Source organism: Penaeus monodon, chromosome 6 (genome assembly GCF_015228065.2).
Source record: "Penaeus monodon isolate SGIC_2016 chromosome 6, NSTDA_Pmon_1, whole genome shotgun sequence".
In the NCBI taxonomy this organism is placed as follows: domain Eukaryota; kingdom Metazoa; phylum Arthropoda; class Malacostraca; order Decapoda; family Penaeidae; genus Penaeus; species Penaeus monodon.
In genome coordinates, this window is record NC_051391.1 from 42,819,983 (window position 1) to 42,844,362 (window position 24,380).

General features: G+C 37.3%; 1 protein-coding gene and 1 pseudogene across 1 annotated transcript in view; both read left to right on the forward strand.

Annotated features, from left to right (window-relative positions):
* The window catches only part of LOC119574011, a 37,478-nt gene extending 14,357 nt beyond the window's left edge, over nt 1-23,121 (forward strand). The window contains 7 exon segments of the mRNA XM_037921108.1: nt 18,555-18,792; nt 18,794-19,319; nt 20,492-20,543; nt 20,683-20,812; nt 22,469-22,533; nt 22,838-22,939; nt 23,046-23,121. Of these exon segments, the coding sequence (XP_037777036.1) occupies nt 18,555-18,792; nt 18,794-19,319; nt 20,492-20,543; nt 20,683-20,812; nt 22,469-22,533; nt 22,838-22,939; nt 23,046-23,121 (1,189 nt within the window).
* Nucleotides 23,122-23,235: 114 nt separating this feature from the next.
* The window catches only part of LOC119574012, a 5,318-nt pseudogene continuing 4,173 nt past the window's right edge, over nt 23,236-24,380 (forward strand).

Consider the following 24,380-nt stretch of genomic DNA (forward strand, 5'->3'; position numbering starts at 1 on the left):
CCCTGCCTCTCCTTTGACCATGGCTCTGATCACTGATACTAATCCCCCTTCATTAAAGTTTATTGTCGACTTTATCCATTCCAAAACCTCCACCCAGGTCATTACTAAACCTCCAGAATACACCCCTTCCTCTCTCCCAACATCATCCACTCCATCTCCTACTGCACAGTCTTCTTCATTGTCAACCCCCACCCCCTTATTACAGCTTTTCATCCTTATTTTCCTCTCTCCACTTCCTCTCTCCATACCACCCCATCTTCCTCCTGCCCTCGTCTTACTGTTTCCACCTCTGCAAATCTTTTGAGTACCCTTTTTGGACCAGCCAAGTGTGATCGATTCTTTGTGATTCCCCCTACAGCCTCATACTCTGACAGTACCCTTCTCTTCCAACAATGTCTCCAAAAACGTGTTTTCCTTTTGCAGTTATTCCGATCACTCACACCTTGTCACAGTTACATCTGTGTCCCAAGCTTGTGCACTATCTACAATGATTGATCTCACTGGCAAACCTATTCCTGCCCAGCCTCAGTTCTCCCTTCATACTTGTACTGAAACTGTTTCTGTCTCCCCGACTGATTGTCCTGTCTGCAAGGAATGGTCAGACTGAAAATGACTTGCCCACATGCCTTGTCAACTATGATGCAGTAGCAGTCCAGTGCTACACTATTCCTCCTAGAGGCCAATGTAAGTCCTACACCAATATTGCCAAGATTAGTTTCCATAGACATGACCTCCCCCATAAAGTGGGATGTCCTGCCCTGTCTGACCATATTGACTCCTTCCCTGTCAGTGTTAGATATATTGGCGTTTTGGCCACCCGCCAAACACTGCCACTCCACAGCCTGTTGCCCTCTATATGCCCAGCCTAGTCATAATCAAATTGCTCTGTGTTTGCCAATTGTGGTGGCTCCCATAATGTATTTTATAGGAGCTGCCCTGCCTAAAAGCTCAAACCTGAGGTAGCAGTTCTCAAATTTTAAACTAGCCTCATCAAAAGGCTAGGCGAGAGGCCCTGATGCGTTTCTTCTTTCTACCTCTTCCAAAAAACTTTCCTCGCCCCCCCTCCCATCTTCTCAAGGTCTCAGCATCTATGTCAGTATCTCTTTCCTCTACCCTGAACCATCCTATCTCTACTTCCTCTCTCTCCCACTAAATCTAGACACTCCAATCTCTACCACTTCCCCGGTGTCTACCCCTCCTCCCTGTCACACCCACCCCCCCCTCCCCCTTCGGGTCTTTCCCTTTTTTTTATAAAATAAAAAACCCTTTGTTTCTCGACTTCCCCCCCCACTCTCCAAAGATACTAAATATGACCGGGAAAAAGTTTAACCTCCTCCCCCACCCTCTGTTCCTTTTTCCCTCTACATTCAAAGTATATGCTATATCCATTGTTTCGTGTATTGGAAAACCCTATTTTGTTTCTGTAAAGAATACTTCGGCCCCCTTATTGACTTTTTTCAGAGGTCCCAGGGGCTCATACCTTTTGGGTTTGATCCATCTACCCAAAAGGGGGAGGACTCCTTTCCTCTCTGGGAGCTTGGGAAAATGGCAAGTGCTGTGCGTTGGGCCTATCCTTAGTTTTTTTTTGGCTTGGTTGTATGATCAGGGGTTTTGGAACAAAACCCCCCCCCCCAAGGTTAGCTTTTGTCAGAAAATCTCGTTCCCCTGATGCCTATTGGCTGGGGACCCTTTTATGATTATTTTCTCCCCCCTGAGCTGAACCTCTGCACTAGGGAGGCACAGTGGTCAGGAGATCTTTGTTTTTGGGGTATTCTTGCTGTAACAGTCAGGGGCTCCCCTAAGTCTATGTATGCCCCGGCCCTTCCTCAGGGGCCCCTGGGCATTCGCAATTCCCTTTGTCTGTATGAATGGCGTTGCTTTACCCTCGGGATTTTGTGGCATCCCTTGCTGCAAATTTGGCCCCTGCAAGTGGGGGTTTAAGGGGATTAAATATCCATCCATGAAGAGGCTCTAAAACCCGGGAGTGATAGCTGCAATGACCCTCTCGTTTCTCCCTTTTAAACTGGGCATGGGGTACTGATTCTTTCCCCTTTGGCGCTCATAAAGAGAACTTGTAAAAGGTTTTTGGCCCACGGTGGGCTTCAATAAAGTCAAGGTGGGGGGGGGTCCTGCCTTGGCAATATTTGCTCTTTGAGCTAAGCTATCAACCCCCGGGCGTGAGGACATGTTCCATAACCTTTAAATTTAACATCTTACCCTAGTCGTTGTTTTTCCCCCTTTTCGCCACAATATTTTTTCCATAGTGCTATGTAACTTTGATTCAAAACCTTTTATTTTTCTAACCTTATATATATTATTTTATAATTATATATATATATATATATATATATATATGTGGTGTGTGTGTGTGTGTTGTGTGTGTGTGTGTGTGTATATATTATATATTATTATTATATATAATATATAAATATATTATATGTATATATATATATTTTGCATATTATTTTTAAAATTAATATATATATAAAAACCCATAATAATTCTTTATATATATAAAATTATATATATATATAATATATATATTTATATATATATATATATATATATTGGATCATATAAACACCCACGAGAATTAAAAAAGCGCTATTTTGGCGCAACTGTTATATTTATGATGAGGGCCCCCCCCCAACCCCTTTCCCCGTTGTTGTCGTGGGGGGGCTTAGGACGGCGGAGACAGGGACCCAATGATGGGGAAACTCCCAACCTGGACTCCCCCTCGCCCAAACTAATTTTGCAGGGTCTTTTTTTTTTTCCTTCCCACTTTTCGTTTCGCCCTTCCCCCAAACCCTTCTCTACCCCCTCTTAAAGGGTGTGAGAGCCGTGCAAAAAGGGATAAAAGGTGACTTTGTGCCACCTGAAGGGCCCTGAGGGAGCCAGCGCAGGGTATTCCCCTGATTTTTTCCTAGCCTTCCCCCTCAAGGGGGACCCTGAGGGGTGGACGTTCTTATCCCCAACATATCCAGGCTTCCCATGGCCAGAAATAAAAACATATCCCCACTATTAGGGGAAATGAGGTTTGCCCTTTATCAAATACCCCAACATGTAAACCCACCCGTTTCCCCTGCCCCCAGGCTCTCCTTTGACCCCCGGGCTCCAAACACTGCAAAAAACTACCCCTCATCAATGCCTATATACGTAGCCAAAATCCCCCCTTGGGGGAACATTCCACTCCCCAGCATGCTCCTTAAAACTTTTTACCCCACAACCTCCAACACAAACCCCCCATCCTCCCCTTTTTAATACTTACAGCTTATTGCCCCCTTCCTAACACTACCTCCCTCAATACTACTCCACTTCATCAGCCCCCCTTTCTCCCCCGTCTCTACAACAACTTGAAACTCTCTTTAGCGGGAGCCAAAAGGCCGATTTTTCGTGATCCCCCCCCACAGCTCCCCCCCCCCACCTTCCAAATGTCTCCAAAAAAAAAGTAGTAAGTCTCTTTCCGTAGCCGACCGACCGTCCCTCTTGCCAGTAAAATCCGAAAAACCCAAACTACGCATTAACAAAACAACTGACCTTTGGTAACCCCATCCTTTCGAACCCCCTCCCAAACCCCCCAATACTTGCACCGGAACAGTTTCAATCTCCCCCAAATTGCCAAACTATGAAAATTGGGGCATTTTTTTGGGGAAAAACCTACTTGCCTGTCTCACAGACATGATCAACATCAGTAAATCTAACCCTTCCCCAAGGGGCACGAAAGAAACCCCTAACATAGCCAAAAATTTCCTTCCGTAGGATGACCTTTCCCTTTAAAAGCTACATAGAAGGAGATCCCTCCCTGTTCGTCCATACCCAACCCCCCCAGTCGTGCCAAAATTGTTGGGGGTCTAGGGCACCCCGCCAAACTTGCCGTTCCCCAAACCCGATGCCCCTATGTGCCCAATTGGGCCCTACCCGATCAACGCTTCCAATCCGCACATGTGCCAACTGTGGCGGGCCCCCCTAATGTATTTTTTAGGGGGTGTCTCCCTACAAATTTGGTCGAGGTACAACTTCAGTTCAAAATTGGACTCAACTACGTGAAACCCGCAGGAAGCACGTCGACGTGGGTTTTCCCCTTACCCTTTCTCCAGTAATTGCTCTTTACCCTTCTCCTAAACCCACCCCCTACATCTAAAATCCCCCTCTTCTACCTCCTACTTCCCCCTCAAACTCTTTTTTCCACCAAACCCAACACCCAATCTTACTACAGATACTCCAAACACCCTACAACCCACACCCTTCCCCCCTCCCTCCTCGCACAACCCGTAACAGACAGAACAAAGTTCCCCCCCCTTTCCCCTACCCCACAAAACCTCCACCTTCCTTTTCCCCTACGCTTAGACACCCAAACCTCTCTTCCCCCCCCTCACAAGAAATCCTTTATCCCCCCAAAAACCCCCAACAAATCCTCAAAAAACTATTGAAAATTTTAAAATTACTTAATGAAAACTGACACTCAAAACCCCCAAATTTAAAACTCCTCTCCTTCCCCACTCCAAGTAATGCTGATATCCATCCCCCTCCCAATGATATCCCCCCTACACCCTTTTTCCCCCTAACCCCTCCCAAAACCCCCCATCCCCCCTGAAACCCAAAACCCAACCCCCTCCACATTAAACCCCCCCCCTCCCCTCATCCCTTCCACTCCTCCTGGGTACCACGTAATCCCCTTATGTCACAAGTATCCCCTTCCACAAAATCTCCATTCCTAATACCCCTCCTAGTAAAAAAACCCACTCCCCCCTCTCCCCTCTCAGACCTCCGTCCTTTTTTCCACCCTTTAGCGCTTCCCCCCCAAAAATTCCAACACGTACTACATCTATATCACTAAAGTTAGCTATCCTTTTATTGGAAATTTTGCGGGTTTTCCCCTCCCCCGACCTACCTTTGTCTAACCTTTTCCCCTTTTTAACCCTCTATTGTATCCCTTTAAGAGACCTTTCTTACAATCCCCAATACCAATCCCCAATTATCATTTTGTCTCTTCCCCACATTCCCTTTATGTCTCGTCCATATTACCTCTGCTTTCCCCCCCTATCCTCCTTCACTGACCCCCCAACCTATCAGACTCCTTACAGATCCCCCTTTCCCGCTTTAACAACCTATTCTCTTTCCTCAAAAAGTACATATCCTTATCTAAACTAACTCATTACCCCCACCCGACCCTAACCCTTTCACTCACCAAATTTCCCTTTGCCCAGCTTTGACAACTAATCACTAACTCAACCACCCTTTTCCTAACATTCTTGTGGGTACATGACCTTTGATGTCTAGCACATTTTCTTGCTTTTAACCATTAACCTTATGATACGGGGATGTTTAGACTTAGAAAAAATTAAAAGCGCGGGCATAACCTTGGGGGCAGCACACCTTTGTGGTCCCCTGCTTCACTGTTAGGAAATTGCCCAATCTTCGTTGTGAACTTTTCTGTCAATTCAAACCCACGGCAGCGTTCCCCAGGTGTTTTGCGCCGCTGCCGGAAACACCCTGTACTGTCGCTTTACACTAAACCCCCGACGGGCCCGGGAAATTGTATGCTGACGAAGGCCGGCGAAACCTTTCGTTTTCCTTCAAAGGGGTTGGGAAGTCTATTTAAATGAAGTTTTGACTAATTCTGTTATTTAAACTCGCATGTGCTTTCCTACCTGGGTGTAGTTTAAATGAAAAATAGCGCGAAGAGTTTATGACCACGCCAGCAGCAGCAGAAATCTGTTTTCCCCCGGCTTTTTGAATTGCCGTCTTTTCTTCCCCGGGAACTTAAAAAAAAAAACAACTCCAAAAAGTGCAAACCAACACTTGTTAAGTTTTTAAAGCACTTAAAATAAAAAAAACCCCATTAGTGAAAAAACAAAACACTTTTTAATTTTCCAAAAGGGCACGCCATTGCTTCTTCTTTTTCAGGGCGAGGTGGGACGGGGAATCGCCAAAAAAACAGCTCCAAGTCTACTATAAATAACTCGGTAAGGAAGGTTATTTTTAGCAGCCAGGAAATGCATTAACGGACTTGAAAAGAAAAAAAAAAATCAAAACGAAAAGCTATATCTTTAGCAAATATCTATCTATATTTTTTTCTGCATATATGTATCTTTTAACACACATACATACATACATACTAATACAATAATATATTATATATAATATTATAATATAAAATAACACCAAAAACCCACACACACACCAACACACACACACCCCACACACACACACACAAACACACACAAACACACCATACACCACAACATATTGACTTTTTAAAATTCTAAACGTGTTCTGCTAACAATGGCGTATCCAGGATGTTTCAAGGTGTGTGTGTGGGGGGGGGGTGAGTTTGCCACAGCAGCTTGCCCAGAGGGTTCTTAGCATTTCAGAGGCATTCCCCAAGCTGCAGACATTTTTTTTTGTAATACTGAAATTGGACGTCAGGTGTAGAAATTGTTTTGGGGTTCTAGTAAAAAAAGGGTGTACCTACGCAATGTCAAATCCCCGGGCTAGAAAAATGTACGTGCAAGTATTTTTCAGGTCGCTTATTTTCCCAAATATCATTTATACTTATATGAATATGTTAAAAAAGCCCTCCGTTTGGGATTTTTCTCCCCTCTCCCCCCTCCTCTCTCTCCTTTCCTCTACCCCTCTCTCTTCTCCCCCGTCTCTCTCTCTCTCTCTCTCTCTCTCCTCCCTCTTCCTCTCTCTTCTCTCTCTCTCTTCTCCCCCGCTCTCTCCTCTCTCTCTCTCTTTTCTCTCCTCCCCCTTCTCCCCTTGCCCCATCTCCCCCCTCTCTCTCTCGCCCTCAATCTCTTTTCCTCTCTCTCTCTCTCTCTCTCTTCTCTCTCTCTCTCTCTCCTCTCTCTCATTCTTCTCTCTCCTCTCTCTCTTCTCCCCCTTTCTCTTTCTCTCTCTCCCCCTCTCATACCCTCTCTCTCTCTCTTCTCCCCCTTCCCCTTTCCCCCCCCTTTTCTCTCCCTATTATGTATCTTTAAATGTCTTCTATTCATCCATCACACGGGAAAACTGAAAGGAATCACATTTTGGATCTTGAATTCTGAAAAGGGGGTTTTGAGAAGCATCTTTCAACTTAGGGTAAATTTCAGGGATGCAGGCGATAGACTTGTTAAGGAGAAAGTAATAGATATATACAAAAAACATTCGTAGCTTTGAAAGAGAGAGAGGGGAAAAAACGATGTGGATGAGTGAACTATGTGAGAAGGAAAATTAGGACTAGGTAAATGGACTAATAAGAGATAATTGCACAAGAAAGGAGAAACTACTGTGTAATATGGGGGAAGCATGCAGGTGTAGTTATTGTATTTCTACGATCGTCATATCTGTCTGCTCATCTTTTACCCCCTTCTCCCATCTCTCTCTTTTTTTCTCTCTATCCTATCTCTCTATCTCTCTCTCCCTCTCTCTTCTCTCTATCTATCTATCTTTATCTCTCTATCTATCTATCTATTCTCCTTCTCTCTCTCTCTCTCTCTCTCTCTTTTCCTCTCTCCTCCTCTTCTCTCTCCGCTTTTCTCTCCTCCTCTCTTCCCCTCTCTCCACGTACTCCTCTCTCTTTTTTTCCTCCTGTATCTCCTCTCTTCTCTCTCTCCTGTATCCCCCTCTCCTTTCTCTTTCCCCCTCCTCTTCTCTCTCCTCTCTTTTCCTCTCTCTCTCTCCCTCTTCTCTCCCCTCTCTCCCCTCTTCTCTCTCTCTCTCCTCTCCCCTCTCTCTCTCTCTCTCTCTCTCCTCTCTCCTCCCCCTTCTTCCCCTCTCCCCCTCCTCTCTCCTCTCCCCTCTTCCGTATCTCCTCTCCTCTTTTTTCCCTCCGTATCTCCCTTTTCTCTCTCTCTCCTGATCTCTCTCTCTTTTTCTTTCCCGGGGCTCCTCTCTCTCTTTTTCCTCTCCGTTTCCCTCCTTTTCTCTCTTTCCTCTCTCTCTCTCTCTCTTCTCTCTCTCTCTTCTCCTCTCTCTCTCTCTCTCTTTCTCTCTCTCTCCTCTCCTCTCTCTCTCCCCTCTCTCTCCTCTCTCTCTTCTCCCTCTCTCTCTCTCTCTCTCCTTCCTTGCCGGTTCCTTTCTTTCCTGTGTCTGGTAGTTCGTCTCCGGGGTCGTTCACAGAACTTTAATGCATTTTTTTTAAACTTCCAAACCTCCTATATCTGTTCTTTTTCCTTTTGTTTTAAAATCCCTTCCTTTCCCTTTTTCCCCATTTTTATATACCTTTCCCTTGAAATATCCTTTTCTACTCCATTTCCCAAAAATTTATTACATCCTTTACACACACCACGACTAACCATGATTTGGGTTATATATATATATTTTATATTTATTTATATTATTTTTATATACATTTTTCATACTACAATTATACATACCACCATACAACAACAAAACAACCCAACTTACCCCAGCCCACAAAAACACCAAAACAAAACGGCCCCAAACACCCCAAAAACCACCAACAACAACAACAACCAATATTATTAAATTTCCTTATTTATTTATTTTAATTATATTATAATTCCAAAAACATAAAGGGGAGGAATTAGTTTGAATAATGTTACCTTAATACAAATGAAAGAGTTAAAAATTAATATAAAAATTATGATTAATAATAATTCATATTATATTATCAATCATATCATATAATAGTATAATAATAATATTGATAAAATAATTTTTTAATTTTTTAAAATAAATATAATATTACATACAAAAATGAAATGAAACACAAATGAACACAACAACAGAAAAATATAATATTATGAAAATATACTAATAATAATGTAAAAAATTTATATTAATATATAAACAACAATAAAAATAAATGTTACCAGAAATAACAAATCAGTTGTTTTAGTTTCCATCTGTAAGTGTAGCTGCAATAACAAAAACCGATTTAATACGTAAACCCAAATTTCCAGGGGCCCGGGTGTATTAACAAAATTTTTCAGTCTTGGGGGGTCTTTAATATTCCCGGGATGTTGCAGGTCAGGGCTGCGAGCGGATGTCTTGTTTGAAGGAAACAATGATTCAGCATTATATGTATAAAAATTATAATAATAATATTTATATAATTATATTAAATAATATTATAAATAATATATAAAATTATACTATCTTTTAAACTTATTCTAATATGTTTAGTTTTATAATACAGATATTTAAAAAGATTATTATATTTTAAAAAATATATAATTGATTATAAACAAACACAAACCTAGACATAAAACCCCCAAGTTGTGAAATTTAAATTTAATATATATAAAATTTTTTAAAAATTTAAAATTATTATATGTTGTTTGTTTTTTTTTGTGTTGTGTTTTTGTGTGTGTTATTTATTTTTTTTTTTGTTTTGTCTGTTTTCTTTTGTGTTGTTTCTGTTGTTTTGTTTGTCCAATATATATATATTTAAAAATATATATATATATATATATATTTTATAGATAGATATATATTAGGATGATTAAAACACACAAACAACCACACACACACACATCCAACAAAAAACCCAAAAACCCAAAAACAAAACATATATATAAAATTTATTTTTATTATATATATTTTTTTTATAGTGATATTTAAAATAGACATAGACAGTATGTATATATTTAAATTTGTATAATATATTGTTTTTTTTTTTTTGTGTTGTTTCATTTTATTATATAATTTTATTTTAGGATTTTTCCCATAAGGAATTAAAGAAAAAGGGGTTTTTATTTATTTTGACTGAACTTGTATACGTTTTGTAAGGGAGGGAATAATGCACGATGATTTCCGTCACTCCACTTGATTTATTAAACTGTACTATATTCACTCATTATCATTCTTTTATATTTAAAATAAGTCATATCAGATTTGAAATTTTCAATCGATCTTTTTAATTTTTAAATAGGAGATCATTAACGTATTACTTCTTTTTCCCTTTGTTCTTTTTGGCAGGAAATTTTGGACAGTCCAAGACCCCGGACCTGGGCAATTTTTCAGGTTAGGATTATGTAGCTTTTTTCGGACGCACACTTTAAAAAGGGTCCAGTTTCACAGCTTAATTCTTTTTCCCAAACACAACCCCAAAATTTTGAACGAAAAAAAATTTTTTCATGGGGCCTTTACTTTCTATGTTCCTTACGAAGGACCGTCTCACCCTTTTGCCTTCCCAGGCCAGAAACCCAAGAATCTATCTTTCCTAAGTTCTTTTTCCTTGTTTCCGGGTTGTTCCTTCCATTTATGTTTTCTTATGAAATGAACACTCCAGTTTTGCGCAGCATTTTTTCCAGACCACGCCGCCAAAATCAGGGGCAACCATTACCATCCCGGTTAATTCCACCATGTTCCAGGACATTTTCTGTTTCCCAAATTATTTTCCTGATGCCTGGTTCAAATCGTCTTTTGACAAAAAGAAGGAAAAGAATCCAAAAGGAATTTATATCATAATAACTATAAACAAATTCGTTTATTTGTTACTTTAAAAGACTAAATAACATAAACAAAATGATAGAACGCTGTATTAGTTACCAATTTCCATATTAACTAAAATCTCTATGTATTGAGTCTTTCCATGTCAATTCCCCTAATCACAAAAAGTAACTTTTTTGAATTCTAAAAATGGTTGATAATTATATACTAATTCATTATATCGGGACCTTAGGGTTAAAATCAAAATGAAAGTTTTTTTTTTGGGGAATTTTTCTTATGGTGTTAGTCCGCCATCACCTAACCTTTTTTTAAATATATATAATATATAATATATTATTATATATATAATATTTATTATATATATATATAATCCTACAATCAACCAAAAACAACATATTTAAAATATTTTTAATATTTTAATATATTATATGTTGTATATTTATTATTGTGTTGTTTGTTTTTTTGGGTGGCTTGGGTTTTTTTATGTTTTTTTTTTTTATTTTTTTGTGTTTTTTGGGGTTTTGTTTGTTTTTTTTTTTTTGTTTTTTTTTTTTTTGTTTTTTGTGTTGTTGTGGTGTGGTGTGCGTGTGCGTGTGGTGTGGTGTGGTTTGTGTGTGGTTGCATGGGGTGTGCAGGGCGTGTCGTGGTGTGTGCTGTGTGGCGGTGCTGTGGGGTTTTGGGGGGATATGTGTGCATTTTTTTTATATTTTGTGTGTGTATATATTAATTATTAAATTTAAATATTTTTAAATTTTTATTTTTTAGACTTCTACCAATTTCCATGTGCTAAAATATTTTATTTAAATATATTATATTTTTATTATATGTATTTCTGTATTATATATTATTTATTTTAAAATTAATATATTTATATATATTTTTTAAAAATAATATATATTTTTTTAAATTAATTTTATATATATTATTTATATATATATATATTATAATATATATATTATATATAATATATAAAAAATATTTTATATATAATATATATATATATTAAATATATATAATAATATTATATATATATTATAATATATATATATAAATATAAAATAAAAATTAAAATATATATATAAATTATATTATATATTATATATATATATTATATATATATATATAATATATATTAAATATGTATATATATATATATATATATAATGCATGTATATATATATAATATATATATATATATAATATATATATATATAAATATATATGTATGTAATATTATATATATTAATATATATTATATATATATATATTATTTTAATATAAAATTATATATATATATATATGTATATATATATAAAATTATATATATAAATTATATATTAATAATATATATTATATAATTATATATATATATTTACTATATATATTATATATTATATATATATATATATTATTATATATATAATATTTATTATATAATTATAATATATATGATATTATATATATATATATATATTATATAAAATATATAAATATATATATATATTATTATTATAATTATTAATAAAAATTATATATATATATTATATATATATGTATTATATAAAATATATAATATATATATATATATATATATATGCATACGCTATATGTGCATGTATACATGTTCATGCATTCCAACATATATACATTTGTGTATATACATGTATATATACACATCTATAAAATACAACTATGCTATAATATAAACGTGTGTGCATATATAGTTAGATTAGTGATAGGTAGACAGAGAGATAGATGTTTGTGTGTGTAACAAAAATAATAATAACAATAGAGATAATATAATGATACGATGATAATGATAAGAAAACCCCCACCATAAACACTACGATAATAATAATCTAACGATAATAATGATGATGAGATGATGATAGTAATAGTAAAAATGATAGTGATAGCGATAATGAACTGGTAGTGATGAATATGATATTCAACACAAACATTTATTAACATTAATTATAATAATGATTTAATAATAGCAATATTTGTAATATTAATTAATGGTGATGATAATGATGATAATAATAAAAATGAAGATAGTGGTGCAATGATGATGATAATAACAACAACAATAATAAAAAGATGATGACATACATCGTACTGACTAAAAAGGGCAAAAAAGAAGAGAAAAAGGAAAACAAGAAAAGGAAATGAAAAAAGGTCCAGCATCAGACCTTGAACGGGACGCCCCACCCTGAGCGGCCCCGGAGCTCTGAACTTTAGGTGAAGGCGCCACGGCAGAGAGAGGAACCTGTTTTTTAGGCTGAGGCGACGGCAATCTTTCCTGTAGATGCTGCCGACGCTCGCGGAACACATGGTGTAAATCTTCGTGCTGCTGTGACTCGCCGTGGAGGCTCGCTGCGACATGGCTGTGTGGGATTCCTTTTGGATCTGTGGGAAAGGATGGGGGTCGGTGTGTTTTAAAGAGTTTGAGCTTGAGTAAATTTATATTTATTTTTTTTTTTTTTTCTTTTTGATTAGCGGGGCTAGATTTTTCTGTAGACTTTTTAAAAATGTGTTTATATGTCTGATATGGTTTTGAAATAACTCGTTTTCAAATTTGGCAAAGTGTATTTGTGAATGATGCAATATTCAAAAAAGGGTTTTTGGGGCAAAAATTTCGCGGTCTAAGAATCTCACCTGGCTATATGCTACTCGGGGATTTGAGAAGGTAGACTGATAATTATTATAATAAAAATCACAGGGACAGGTTCCTGGGATTTTCTTGGGATACTTCTCTGTATTTCGCTGTGGACCACGTGTAAAGAAAAAAAAACAAAAAAAAGAAAAAGAGTTAACATAGTAATTAGTTTTATTTAGTTATAAAAACTGCGGTAAGTTCTTACAACCAATTTTTACACAAGCCTTTTCACAAGTTAAGTTAGTTTGTATAGTTTTTAACACTGCGATAACTTCTTACAACCTTTTTTTTAACTATGTTATCAAAAAATTATATTAGTTTTTTATAGTTTTTAAAAAAATATAAATTCCTTTCTCAAAATGCACATACAGATACAGCCGCACATAGTCTCCGCCTTGTAACAAAAGGTTTCCCTTTTCTTATTCACTCGCGGGTAGAAGGAAAAGCGAGAGAGGTCATGGACGTTTTTACTCGTGGGTTTATTTTGATCGTCCCTTGCTATTTTTCGCTTTGTGGGGCGGGACGATCACCATGGAGAACGAAGAACTGATCGGGAAAGAAGAAATGGCGGAGAAAGATTGGTCGGTTTTTTACTCTTTTTAATCATAAATTGCCTTTGTCTTTCCTTTCAATATTTTTTTCGCGTCTTTTCAAGGTCCTCTCCCTTTAATCCACGAGGCCATCGCAAAAGGGGAATGAAAGAGGTCGCAATGCAAAATTTTTTTCCTACTTCCGCTGATGAGGGAAAAAATATGAAAAATTCTTGTTATTTTAGGCAGGCGTCTGCACCGTCGCACTGTTTTGTTACCGCTACGAGCAGGCTAGGCACCGCACAAAACGAACACACACACCAACACACACCCACACACACACACCACACACACACCACACACCGCCCATGCCCACCCCACCCACGCCACGCCACGCAAAACACATACAACAACACAACACATACACCCTACACATACACATACACACACACAAAACATACACACACAAAACTACTACTACTACTTCTGCTACTTCCACTACACACACACCACACACACACACACACACACATATATATATATATATAAATATATATATAATATAATTATATTATATTAGTGTGGTGTGTGTGTGTGTGTGTGTGTTGTGTGTTGTGTGTGTGTGTGTGTGTGTTTGTATGTGTTTGTATATGTGGTTTTGTTGCTGCGTGTGCGTGCCCTTGTGTGTGTGTGGTGTGTGTGTGTGTGTGTGTGTGTGTTTGTGTTGTGTTGTGGTGTGTTTGTGTGTGTTTGTGTGGTGTGGTTGTGTCTTAAAAAATGCATATACATACACCATGCAACAAAACGCACCCCGAGCACCACACCCACACACACACACACACACACACACACACACACACACACACACACACACAACACACACACACACACACATATATATATAATATATTTTTATATATATATATATAATATATATATATATAATATTATAATAAACAAACGAGCACACACACGCACAAAAATAATCATTTTTATTTTTATATATATATAAAGATATATATTATATATTATATAATATATATATTTTATAATATATAAGTGTTGTGTGTTGTGGTGTATATATTTATATATAATATATATATATAATATTATATATATATAATATATATATTATATTTTATATAAAATGTTTGTGGGGGTGTGTTGTGTGTGTGGGTTGTGTGTTTTGTGTGTGTGTGTGGTGTGTATGTGTGGTTATGTGTGTTATATGTGTGTGTGTGTGCTGCGTTGCGTGTGCGTGCGGCGTCTGTGTGTGTGTGTGGTGTGGTGTGTGTGTGTGTGTGTGTGTGGTGTGTGTGTGTTGTGTGTGTGTGTGTGTGTGTGTGTGTGTGTGTGTGGGTTCTGTATAATGCATATAATACCACAATGCATACACGCACGCGGCCCCAACACACACACACACACACACACACACACACACACACACCCACACACACACCCACATATATATATATATATATTATATATATATATATATATTTTATATATATATATATATATAAACATAACGGCACAAACACACAAAATATATATGTTAAAAATTAATTGGGTGTGAAAATTTTAATGTGTTGGGGGAAAACTATGATAAGATCAATATGAAAATAAAACTGATACAAAATCAACATTCCACTGCATATTTGAAACCCTATTTAAAGGGTAAATATGCTTGCAAAGGTTTAAAGGAAAACAGAAACTAGAGAAATGAAGAGAATATTCATTAACCAAACAAATTTTTTCTTTAATTTACGATATTGGCACACTTTGTTCCCCCGAAGGAAATGTTCCGCTAATACGTGGCAGTAGCTTTCAAAAATAAAAATGCAGTGGCAATATATTCTATTTAAAGCCATCACTTGCAAAAAGAACCAGTCATAGGTAGGAAAACTTGTCGATTTAGAACAAGAGACGTATATTTTCAACTTTCCCATGTTTTAAACCAATCTTACTTAATTTTGATTTTAGAAAGTCTCCCTTCCTCTTCCTCTTTATATACTACATACATGGGGTAAGTTAAATATATAATCTAGGCTTACGGGAGGTATAAATGACAATAACAGTAAAAGGATCTAGGAAAAAAGTGAGAAGAACTGATCTTCGTTCTAAAGTACCCAGACCCCGAGAAAACCCTAGATGTTCAGAACCCCTCCAGCGACACGGTTTAGTAGACAAAAAAAATTGACAAAAAACTTTCTACATCACAGGAACCCTAATCCTTTTGTTTAAGGATTTCCCTTCCCCCATTGCTGTAGTTTCAGATCCTATTACGATTTGAAAAACCTCATTATTTTTATAAACCGTAATTTCTTTCTAAATCTTTATGGAATGTCTGGTGGGACTGGGTATTTAGTGTCTTAATTGTTTATCGGGGGCCCAAAGTTTTGATGGACAACTATACAGTCAGAACTACTGGAAAGTATGCTATTTTGTAGTAACTCATACATCAGTGAAGACAAGCAAGTGGGAAAAGGAAAGGTATTGGCACAACCGATATTTCAAAATAAGGAAGCCTAAAGCTTGCTTGTTTTAGATATTCCATGATGCAGTAGACATAAATAGTTAGAGAAAAAACAAATGGGCCCCTGTTATCCCTTCCTACTCCCTCCTTCCGCAGACATGATGCTTTGGGATCCCTTGGCAGACGATTACTACGTTGTGTGTGGCCGCTCTTGTAACGTTCTGTTGGTCTGCGTTCACTTGGCAATCACGGAGACAGAATACCAATTCATGCACACTCACCTGAGAGTAAGTAACTGCAATGGTTATATGCAATGTTAAGAATCTTCACCACCTGTAACAGATTCGGAATACAGCAGAGTCCGCAGTTCTGCATGCAACCTATTAAGAATCTTCACTATCTGCGCAGATTCGGAAAACAGCCGTGTCCTCCGTTTCCCAAATCCGGAGTTGGATGAAGCCAGACCTTCGCCATGTGTTTTCAGAAACGTCGAGAACACCTGCTGGAGAGATGTCGCTCCCTCAAGATAAACGATGCCCCACACGCGATCCTGTGCACACCTTTTTAACTGTTGAATCCCCCGGGCCCCTCGCGGTGTGCGTCCCTCCGAAGGTAATGCCCCAACCTGCTGGACAGTAAGTTATGATAGCTTAGCGAAACTCCTTGACGGATTTTATATCTTTGTTTTCAACTTTGGCATTAGAATAAATGTGATGTAAAAAATTATAAACATGTGGTATTTGCTGGAAAATTAATCTCTTCTACTTATAACTGAAGGCGGAGAAATCGGTGGATATTCTTAATACGTTTCTTTCTATATTCTTATTATTATGACATCGTTTGGCTTAAACATGTACCACGCTCCCAGGCTGGTTCGACATCATGGCGCAAATTAAGTCAACAAGTTGGCTGAACAAAAGCACTTCAAGCCTTCGGCCGACCAGCGCCATCGTGGTTAGGCATCCGCTGTCCCGGCTAACTTCCGTCTATAGGTATATATATATATATTATATATATATATATAATTATATATTATATATATATATATATATATATATATATATATATATATATTATATATATAATTATCATTACCATCGCTAGTGTCATTGCAAGTATGATAGTAATACTGATAATAATAGTATAACTTTATTCGTAAAATGCTAAAGATGATTATTTTACTGAAAATAATGACGATGGTAATACTAATGCTAATACTTGGCCTACTATTTCTTAAACTACTATTGCTGTTACTGCTACCATCACCACCAACACCTTCACTATTATCAACACTATTACTATTACAGCCACTACAACTATTAGTACTACTACTATTACTACTGCTGCTGCTTCCACCACCATCATCACCATCACCACCTTCACCACCACTGCTACTACTATTTCTATTACTACTACTTCTGCTACTTCAACTACGAATACAACTACTTCAACACTATGTATTAAATAACGGCCTCCAGACCTCCCCTTAGTACATTGCCTGCTCTTTAATTTATTCTTAACCTAGGATGTGCGCATTTACATTATTACGTTATCCTACAGTAGTTACATTTTCATTTCTTCTTATCATTATTTTTTATAGGTAGTTAGGCAGGTAGATAGATAGGTAAGATAGACAAATATAAATAAGCAGGTAGGTAAATGGACAGTTTACGCCATAACTACCCGATGTGAATTTTGATAGTTCTCGTGAGTGGATGTTGATAGGGTATAGTATACCATGTTGGAAATATGGCCAGTGGTGTATTGAAACAAGCCAATTGGCTTCATAGCTAGTTGCGTAATCAAGTGCAAAGAATGAAGAATTAGTGAAAAAAAAAATGGGGCAGGATAATTCACTATATCCGCTAACTGCTCGTCTGGAGAATTACTTGTTAGAAGCACGATTGCAGTCTGGTGTTTGCGCTGCATATACCTAAACAGGTATATTGTTAAAGCTCAGTGAAGATGTGTTTGCTGGATGTGCAGGAACAATCAGGTTCCTTGGTGTAAATATTGTTCTTGACATGGTACAGGGTTGATTTTCAATCAAAAACCACTAATTGATGTCATCTGCATCGTTTAATAATTTTACTTAATGATGATCATGATGATGGTGATGACAATAACAAAAACAAAAGAACAACAACAATAATAATGAAAACAATAATAAAACAATAATAATGATAATGACAATAATAATAATCATGATAATGATAACGATAATGATGATGATGATGAGAATAATAATAATAATGATAATAATAATAATAATAATAATAATAATAATAATAATAATAATAATAGTAATAGTGAAGATAACGATGTATAACAATGTTGCAATTAATAAGGATAATGGTAGTAATGTCACCCACATCCTATATAAAGCTGTGTGTGACTGTGCGTTTAGATATGCTTGCTTTTTTTTTCCATTTCATGGCATATTTATTTGTAGCTGATAAACCCGCACTTCCATTCTTCTCGTGGCCAGAGACAAGTACCTCGACGGGGCACCGATAAGCAACTATAACCGAGACTGGCAGGAGCGAACGGGAACCACTGCACCGTGGATGTTTTACTGGCGATCCTACTGGCTCCCCGCGCTGGTCTCGTCCGGACGCCTCGCGCCGCCGAAGCGCTTTCTGGAGGACCTGAAGGAGGGTACTACCTCTGATAAATCATTCAACCTTGGGATTAAGAGGTTGCGGGACGCCGTCATCAGCGCCTTCGGCAGCGTTTCAAGACGAGCTTACGAAACGGTATAGCAATTCCTCTTTTATTTTCCAAGAGTTTCTGGAGTTCGTAGTGTGGGCAAATGACCTGGGAATTCGCGACGTGCATTGGGCACCCTTCACGGAGCAGTGCCTCCCGTGCCAAAAGGAATACCACTACATCCTCCACTTGGAAACGATACAGGAGGAGTGCAGGATGCTCTTAAAGGATGTAGGATACCCTGAAGAGTTTAACCTCACTACTCAGCACCAGACAAAGGGATGCACCAACACGCTTCCCCGTGATGACTTTCAGTACTACAAAGACGTGCCTAGGAGTCTAATGAAAGCTGTTCTTGAAATTTACATGCATGATTTCGATCTCTTTGGCTATAGCAAAATTGTACCGTCAGTAGTAACCATGGGAATACAGTATTGTAAATTAATAGAAATATTCGTATTTAAAGCATTTTATACAGTTTTACTGACAAGACAGTATCAAGATGTGAATAAACTGGCCATTGTCGAAATATTAAACAAGACATGTAGATGATGCTACAATTAGTAATCACCTGCATTGCGTATTAGACTTCACAGTTTCATACACTACAGAAGGGCGCTTGTAAATACTGGCTGCTTTGATTAGATGTCGCATTTACGATTATGTTTTTTTATTTTTCAAAAGGAAACACAGGTATACATATGCATCTACCAACATATATACATACATACATACATACATATTATATATATATATATATATATTATATATATATATATATATATATTACATAAATAGATAATTTCTATAAATAAATGATACATACATACGTATGTATGTATGCATGTACGTATATATTTATGTATGTATGTATGTACGTATGTATGTATGTACGTATATATGTGAATGAATGGTAAAACACTCTTCCGTGCTGATACTATGGAAGAAAAAACCCACAGTACAAAAACTATCCTCAGGTCTGAGGATAGAATCCAGGTATACATATGCATCTACACACATATATACATACATATATATATATATATATATATATATATATATATATATATATATATATATATATATATATATATATATATATATAATACTATGGAAGAAAAACCCACAGTACAAAAACTATCCTCAGTCTGAGATAGAATCCAGATGGATTTCGAAACTGTAGTCTCATTTTCATAATCTAATTTTTGTATTGTGGGTTTTTCTTCCACGTACATATGTATGTATGTATATCTGTACTGTGCGTGCGCGTGATATAACTATAAGGCGTTGTCACAGCTTTTTTCACGGCACTGAAAACCAGTCTATATGGGACTTTGCCAAAACATATTTCTTTCTTTCAATTTTTTTTTTCGCATCAGATAGCGAAGAAGAAAAGGAGATATCCATAGTTATTGGGAGAAATATCAGTGTTTAAAACGATTTTCATTGTTAAGACTTGCGTTGATTGTTATATTATAATGAACATGACTCTCAATAATTTATTCAATTTCGTGTTTTCTTTGTGCTAGTTACAACCAAACAATCTTACGTATCCTTAACAAAAAGCCATCTCTTTGTTTACTCATTGTAAAGGGCTATGATAACATTGTGAATGAAGTTATTTGAGAATACGAATATGATGATTACACTCTAGAATTATTATCCATTATCTTATTTACACATACACACCTTTATCACTAAAAAATAATACAACAGATGATGCTGAGAAATCATGTGGGAACTTCAACGTCAGAGTAAGAACTGATCGGTAAGGAAAATCGCTTTTTTAATATAATTTACCTTTAAGCAAAGTTTCATTACGGATACAAGCAGCAACTCAGTCAGTTACTATAAACAAAAAAATATATAAATATAATAGATATAAAATTCTCATACACTGTCATCAGAAAACATCACATACCCAACTTAAACATGGATCAGATGAATCCGTATCCACATGTTTTGAAGCCCATGCTCAACGGAAGATGTGGGCATGTACTCTACTTAATGCTAGGAGCCATTTTCAGCTTTTCATGTGTTAGTAATGTGTGTGAGACCAAGACAATACCTGAATCCTCAAACATTTTAATAATCCTAGACTTACATACTTCCTATATATTATATATATATATAATATAATATATATATATATATATATATATATATATATATATATATATAATGAGGCCAGGAATGCACGGTGTAGTAATTTCGTAATAGTCACTTTGGAATATTAGTCTAGAGTAGTATTGGAAAGGGTAAAGGAGGCAATGAGTGAATGGATTAAGATACGACTAAGCAAGGGAGATTAGATCAAGTGAAGGATCTGCATTCGTCTCAGGAAAGAGAACAGGTTGTCAAAGCAGAAAGTAGGGATGTCTGTGACGGTGACGGGAGGCTGCAATACAGCTGGAAACGATGATTGTTGTTAGAGTAAAGAGCTGTGTGGTTGTGCGGTAGGGTGGGGGGGGGGGGGGTGAAGTCTCTGACACCCTCCCCCCATCCTGAACCGTAACCTCTTGCTTTCTCCCCCTCTTATCCTGCTCCTCACCCTTGCTTCCCCTACACCTCACTTTTGCTTTAGTCTCCCCTTTTACTCTTTACTCCAACCTTTTCCACTCTCTCTCTCTCTCTCTCACTCTCTCTCTCTCTGCCCCTCCTCCTCACGTATCATCCTGACACCTGTACCCCACTTGCTCTACCTGTTATCTTTCGTCTCTTCTAACTCCTTTTCTCGTTCCCTCGTTCATTTCTTTCGTTTCCTTCCCTCTTTCATTTTCCCCTTTCTCTTACTAATCTTACGTCATTCCTTATTTTCTATCTAGCTAATCTCCTCGTTTTCTTCTCTTCCCCCTTCCTTCGGTATGCTATCTTACCTTTTTCTCTCGTTTTTTTTTCTCATTTCTCTCATAACCCCCTTTCGTTCATTTTTCTCTTTTCTCTTCTACTTCGTGATTTACGTTCTTTTGCATCTTCTTCTCGCTTACAAATCTCCTTCTCGCTTTCTACCTTTTCTATTCCTCCGGTGATCTTACTCATTCCTTTCATTTCCATCCCTCGGCTCTTTTTTATTTCTCTCATTTTCGTCCTTTTTCTTAAGCTTACGTCCTCATGCCTACCCCCTATCCTCCACCCTAATATATTACCTGTCCCCTCGACACCCTTGAACCTGTGTAAGCCCTCCCTTTATTTTACAAAATTCATTTTACGTTATTTAAGGTTTTCATATTCTTTTAAAATTACTTAAATCCTCAGTTTTATTAATTATCATCTTTATTAATCTTAGATAATTGTTTTATAATTCTGAATATTTTTTTTTCGCTTTTATATTTTCCTGCCACGTCATCACCTTAATTATGGATTATATTAGGTATTGGAGGCTCACAGAGGACGCTGGGGATATATTATGTGTTGATGACAGATTTTACTTTGTTCTGGGTTTTGTTTTACAGATTAAATGTACCGTTTTATTGACTTTACTAACTGTGCTTTTAACGTCCTGTTAATCGCTTTTGAATGTTTTATTGTGAGCTTTAATTTTTTTCTTAATCCTTTTACTACTATTTATTGTTTGAATAAATGTTAAAAGATCTACTGTTCATTCATTGTATATAAGTCTGGTTAAAATAAGTGTTGCCACGATGACGTGGCCCATTATATAGATACTTCTGGGGAATTAAACCCATACGGGAGTTGTCTCTGGATTTCGTGTTTGTGTTTACCTCTGGATTACCCTTTACTGTGGCGTCGATGAATCGGTAAGAAAAGGTTGTGTTTGAGCCGTTTTCTTTGCATGCCAATGAGGAAATGCTCGACATAGATAAATTAGTTTACAACTTGTTTACAATTTTTTTTTTTTTTTTTTTTTTTACATTGACCAGCACCAGCCAGGGATACCCATTTTTAAAGCTTAAGTCCCTTTTCATGTTTCCGTTCCTTCAAGAACGAGCTTCCGTATTAAGAAAAAAAAAATAATAATAAAATAAAAAATAAATAATAGTTATATTTTTATCCATTCAAAAGGGATGGTCAAGAACACCATAACCAGACCCTATTTCAAAGGGATGTGTACCTGGGCATGGGACAAAGTCTCCTCACAGGGGAGCCGACATCCGCCGCTGGGGTGGATGATTTCCGGCTTCCTCTTGACACAAAGCCTTGCAGGTACCCAAAAAGAATCGGGTGACAGCGTGTGGGATGTGGTTGTGTATGAGCTTTCTTGCTCGCGTTCTTGACTTCTCCAGCAACCTAGTTTTTTTTTTCTTGTTAGGCTTGCTACAATTGTAGCTTTAGAGAGCTACATGTGTATTGTGTTAAATATGAGGGTTAATGTTACCGAGAGCTAGAGAGAAAAAAAAAGAACGGAGATAGAGAAAAACGGACACTGCCATCTTGTAGAGCATAAAAAAATGAGTAGGAAACAATTAGATAAATCTGCAGCGGCCTTATATTTACCGGGAATGACGAAATATGTCCCTAAGGGCACCGCTCTGAGACTAAGTCCCCATACATGTTTCCGTTGCGAGAACCAAAACAATGCGGACGCGTAACTCATTATTGCGAGCTAGCACTAGTCCATGTATTACAAACGCGTTTCTGAAAACGATGATTTTTTTAAATTACCAGTGTCCTGTTTTTTCCGAATTCATATATTCAGTGGTTCTTTTACTTTTATCATACTTCTTTTACGCGTTTTGGTATTATTTACGCTGTTTTTGTACAATAACCTTTGTGCGCGTGCGCGCGTTTTCCACCGGGAGATTTAACAGACAGTGCGACGTCATTACGATGGGAAACGCCGTTGAGAAATGTCTCATTTTAAGTGCTGCGTCATTACGGGTCATTTTAAAGCCATATAGTGAATATGCAGAACAAATAGACATTAGTATTAATCTCAGCCTGATATCTGAGCCCACCAAATGCCTTTAAATGCCGAAAATTGATTAGAAACCAAAGATTTCTGACCATGGACGTAAGCGAAGAAAGTTCGTTGTTTCGCTATATAAAGGTATGTGGTTTACCCTGGGGGCCCAGGGGGCGTAGCCCCTAGACTAGGCGCATACAATACCACGGAGTCCAGGGGACAGAGCCCCCTGGCTAGAGAGTAAATAGATCGTGGTGTATAATCCCATAGGGTTAAGGTTAGGCTGGTTTATTGGGTTTTGACGCATTGTACATTACCCCGGGGATGTGGATTATGTGGATTGTTTTCCCGAGCAATGGGTTTTTTATTCCCATAGAAAATTGGCGCGTCGGGTCCCTAGACGTTCAAAAATAGCGGAGACTCCGTGGAGTTTCGTTAACAGATTTTAATCGTTTTTTTTGTGATTGATTACTTGTGTTCGTCGGACAAAGTTTGGCTCGGATTTTCGAAAAAACGACTTTTTTAACGTTTCATAAATCACTTTCTTCGATATCTGCAGGTTCCTATTGACATCCAATGCCATCCATTACCCCCCCCCCCCCTTCAACCCCCGGTTCCCACGCATCCCCCAAGATCGTTTTCGTCGCTCTCGGTAACAATTACCCCCCCCCCCCCCGCTTTGTCCTTGCCCTCTCCCTCTGTGCTTCCCCTTTTCTTTGCCTTGCTCTGCCTCTCCCTCTT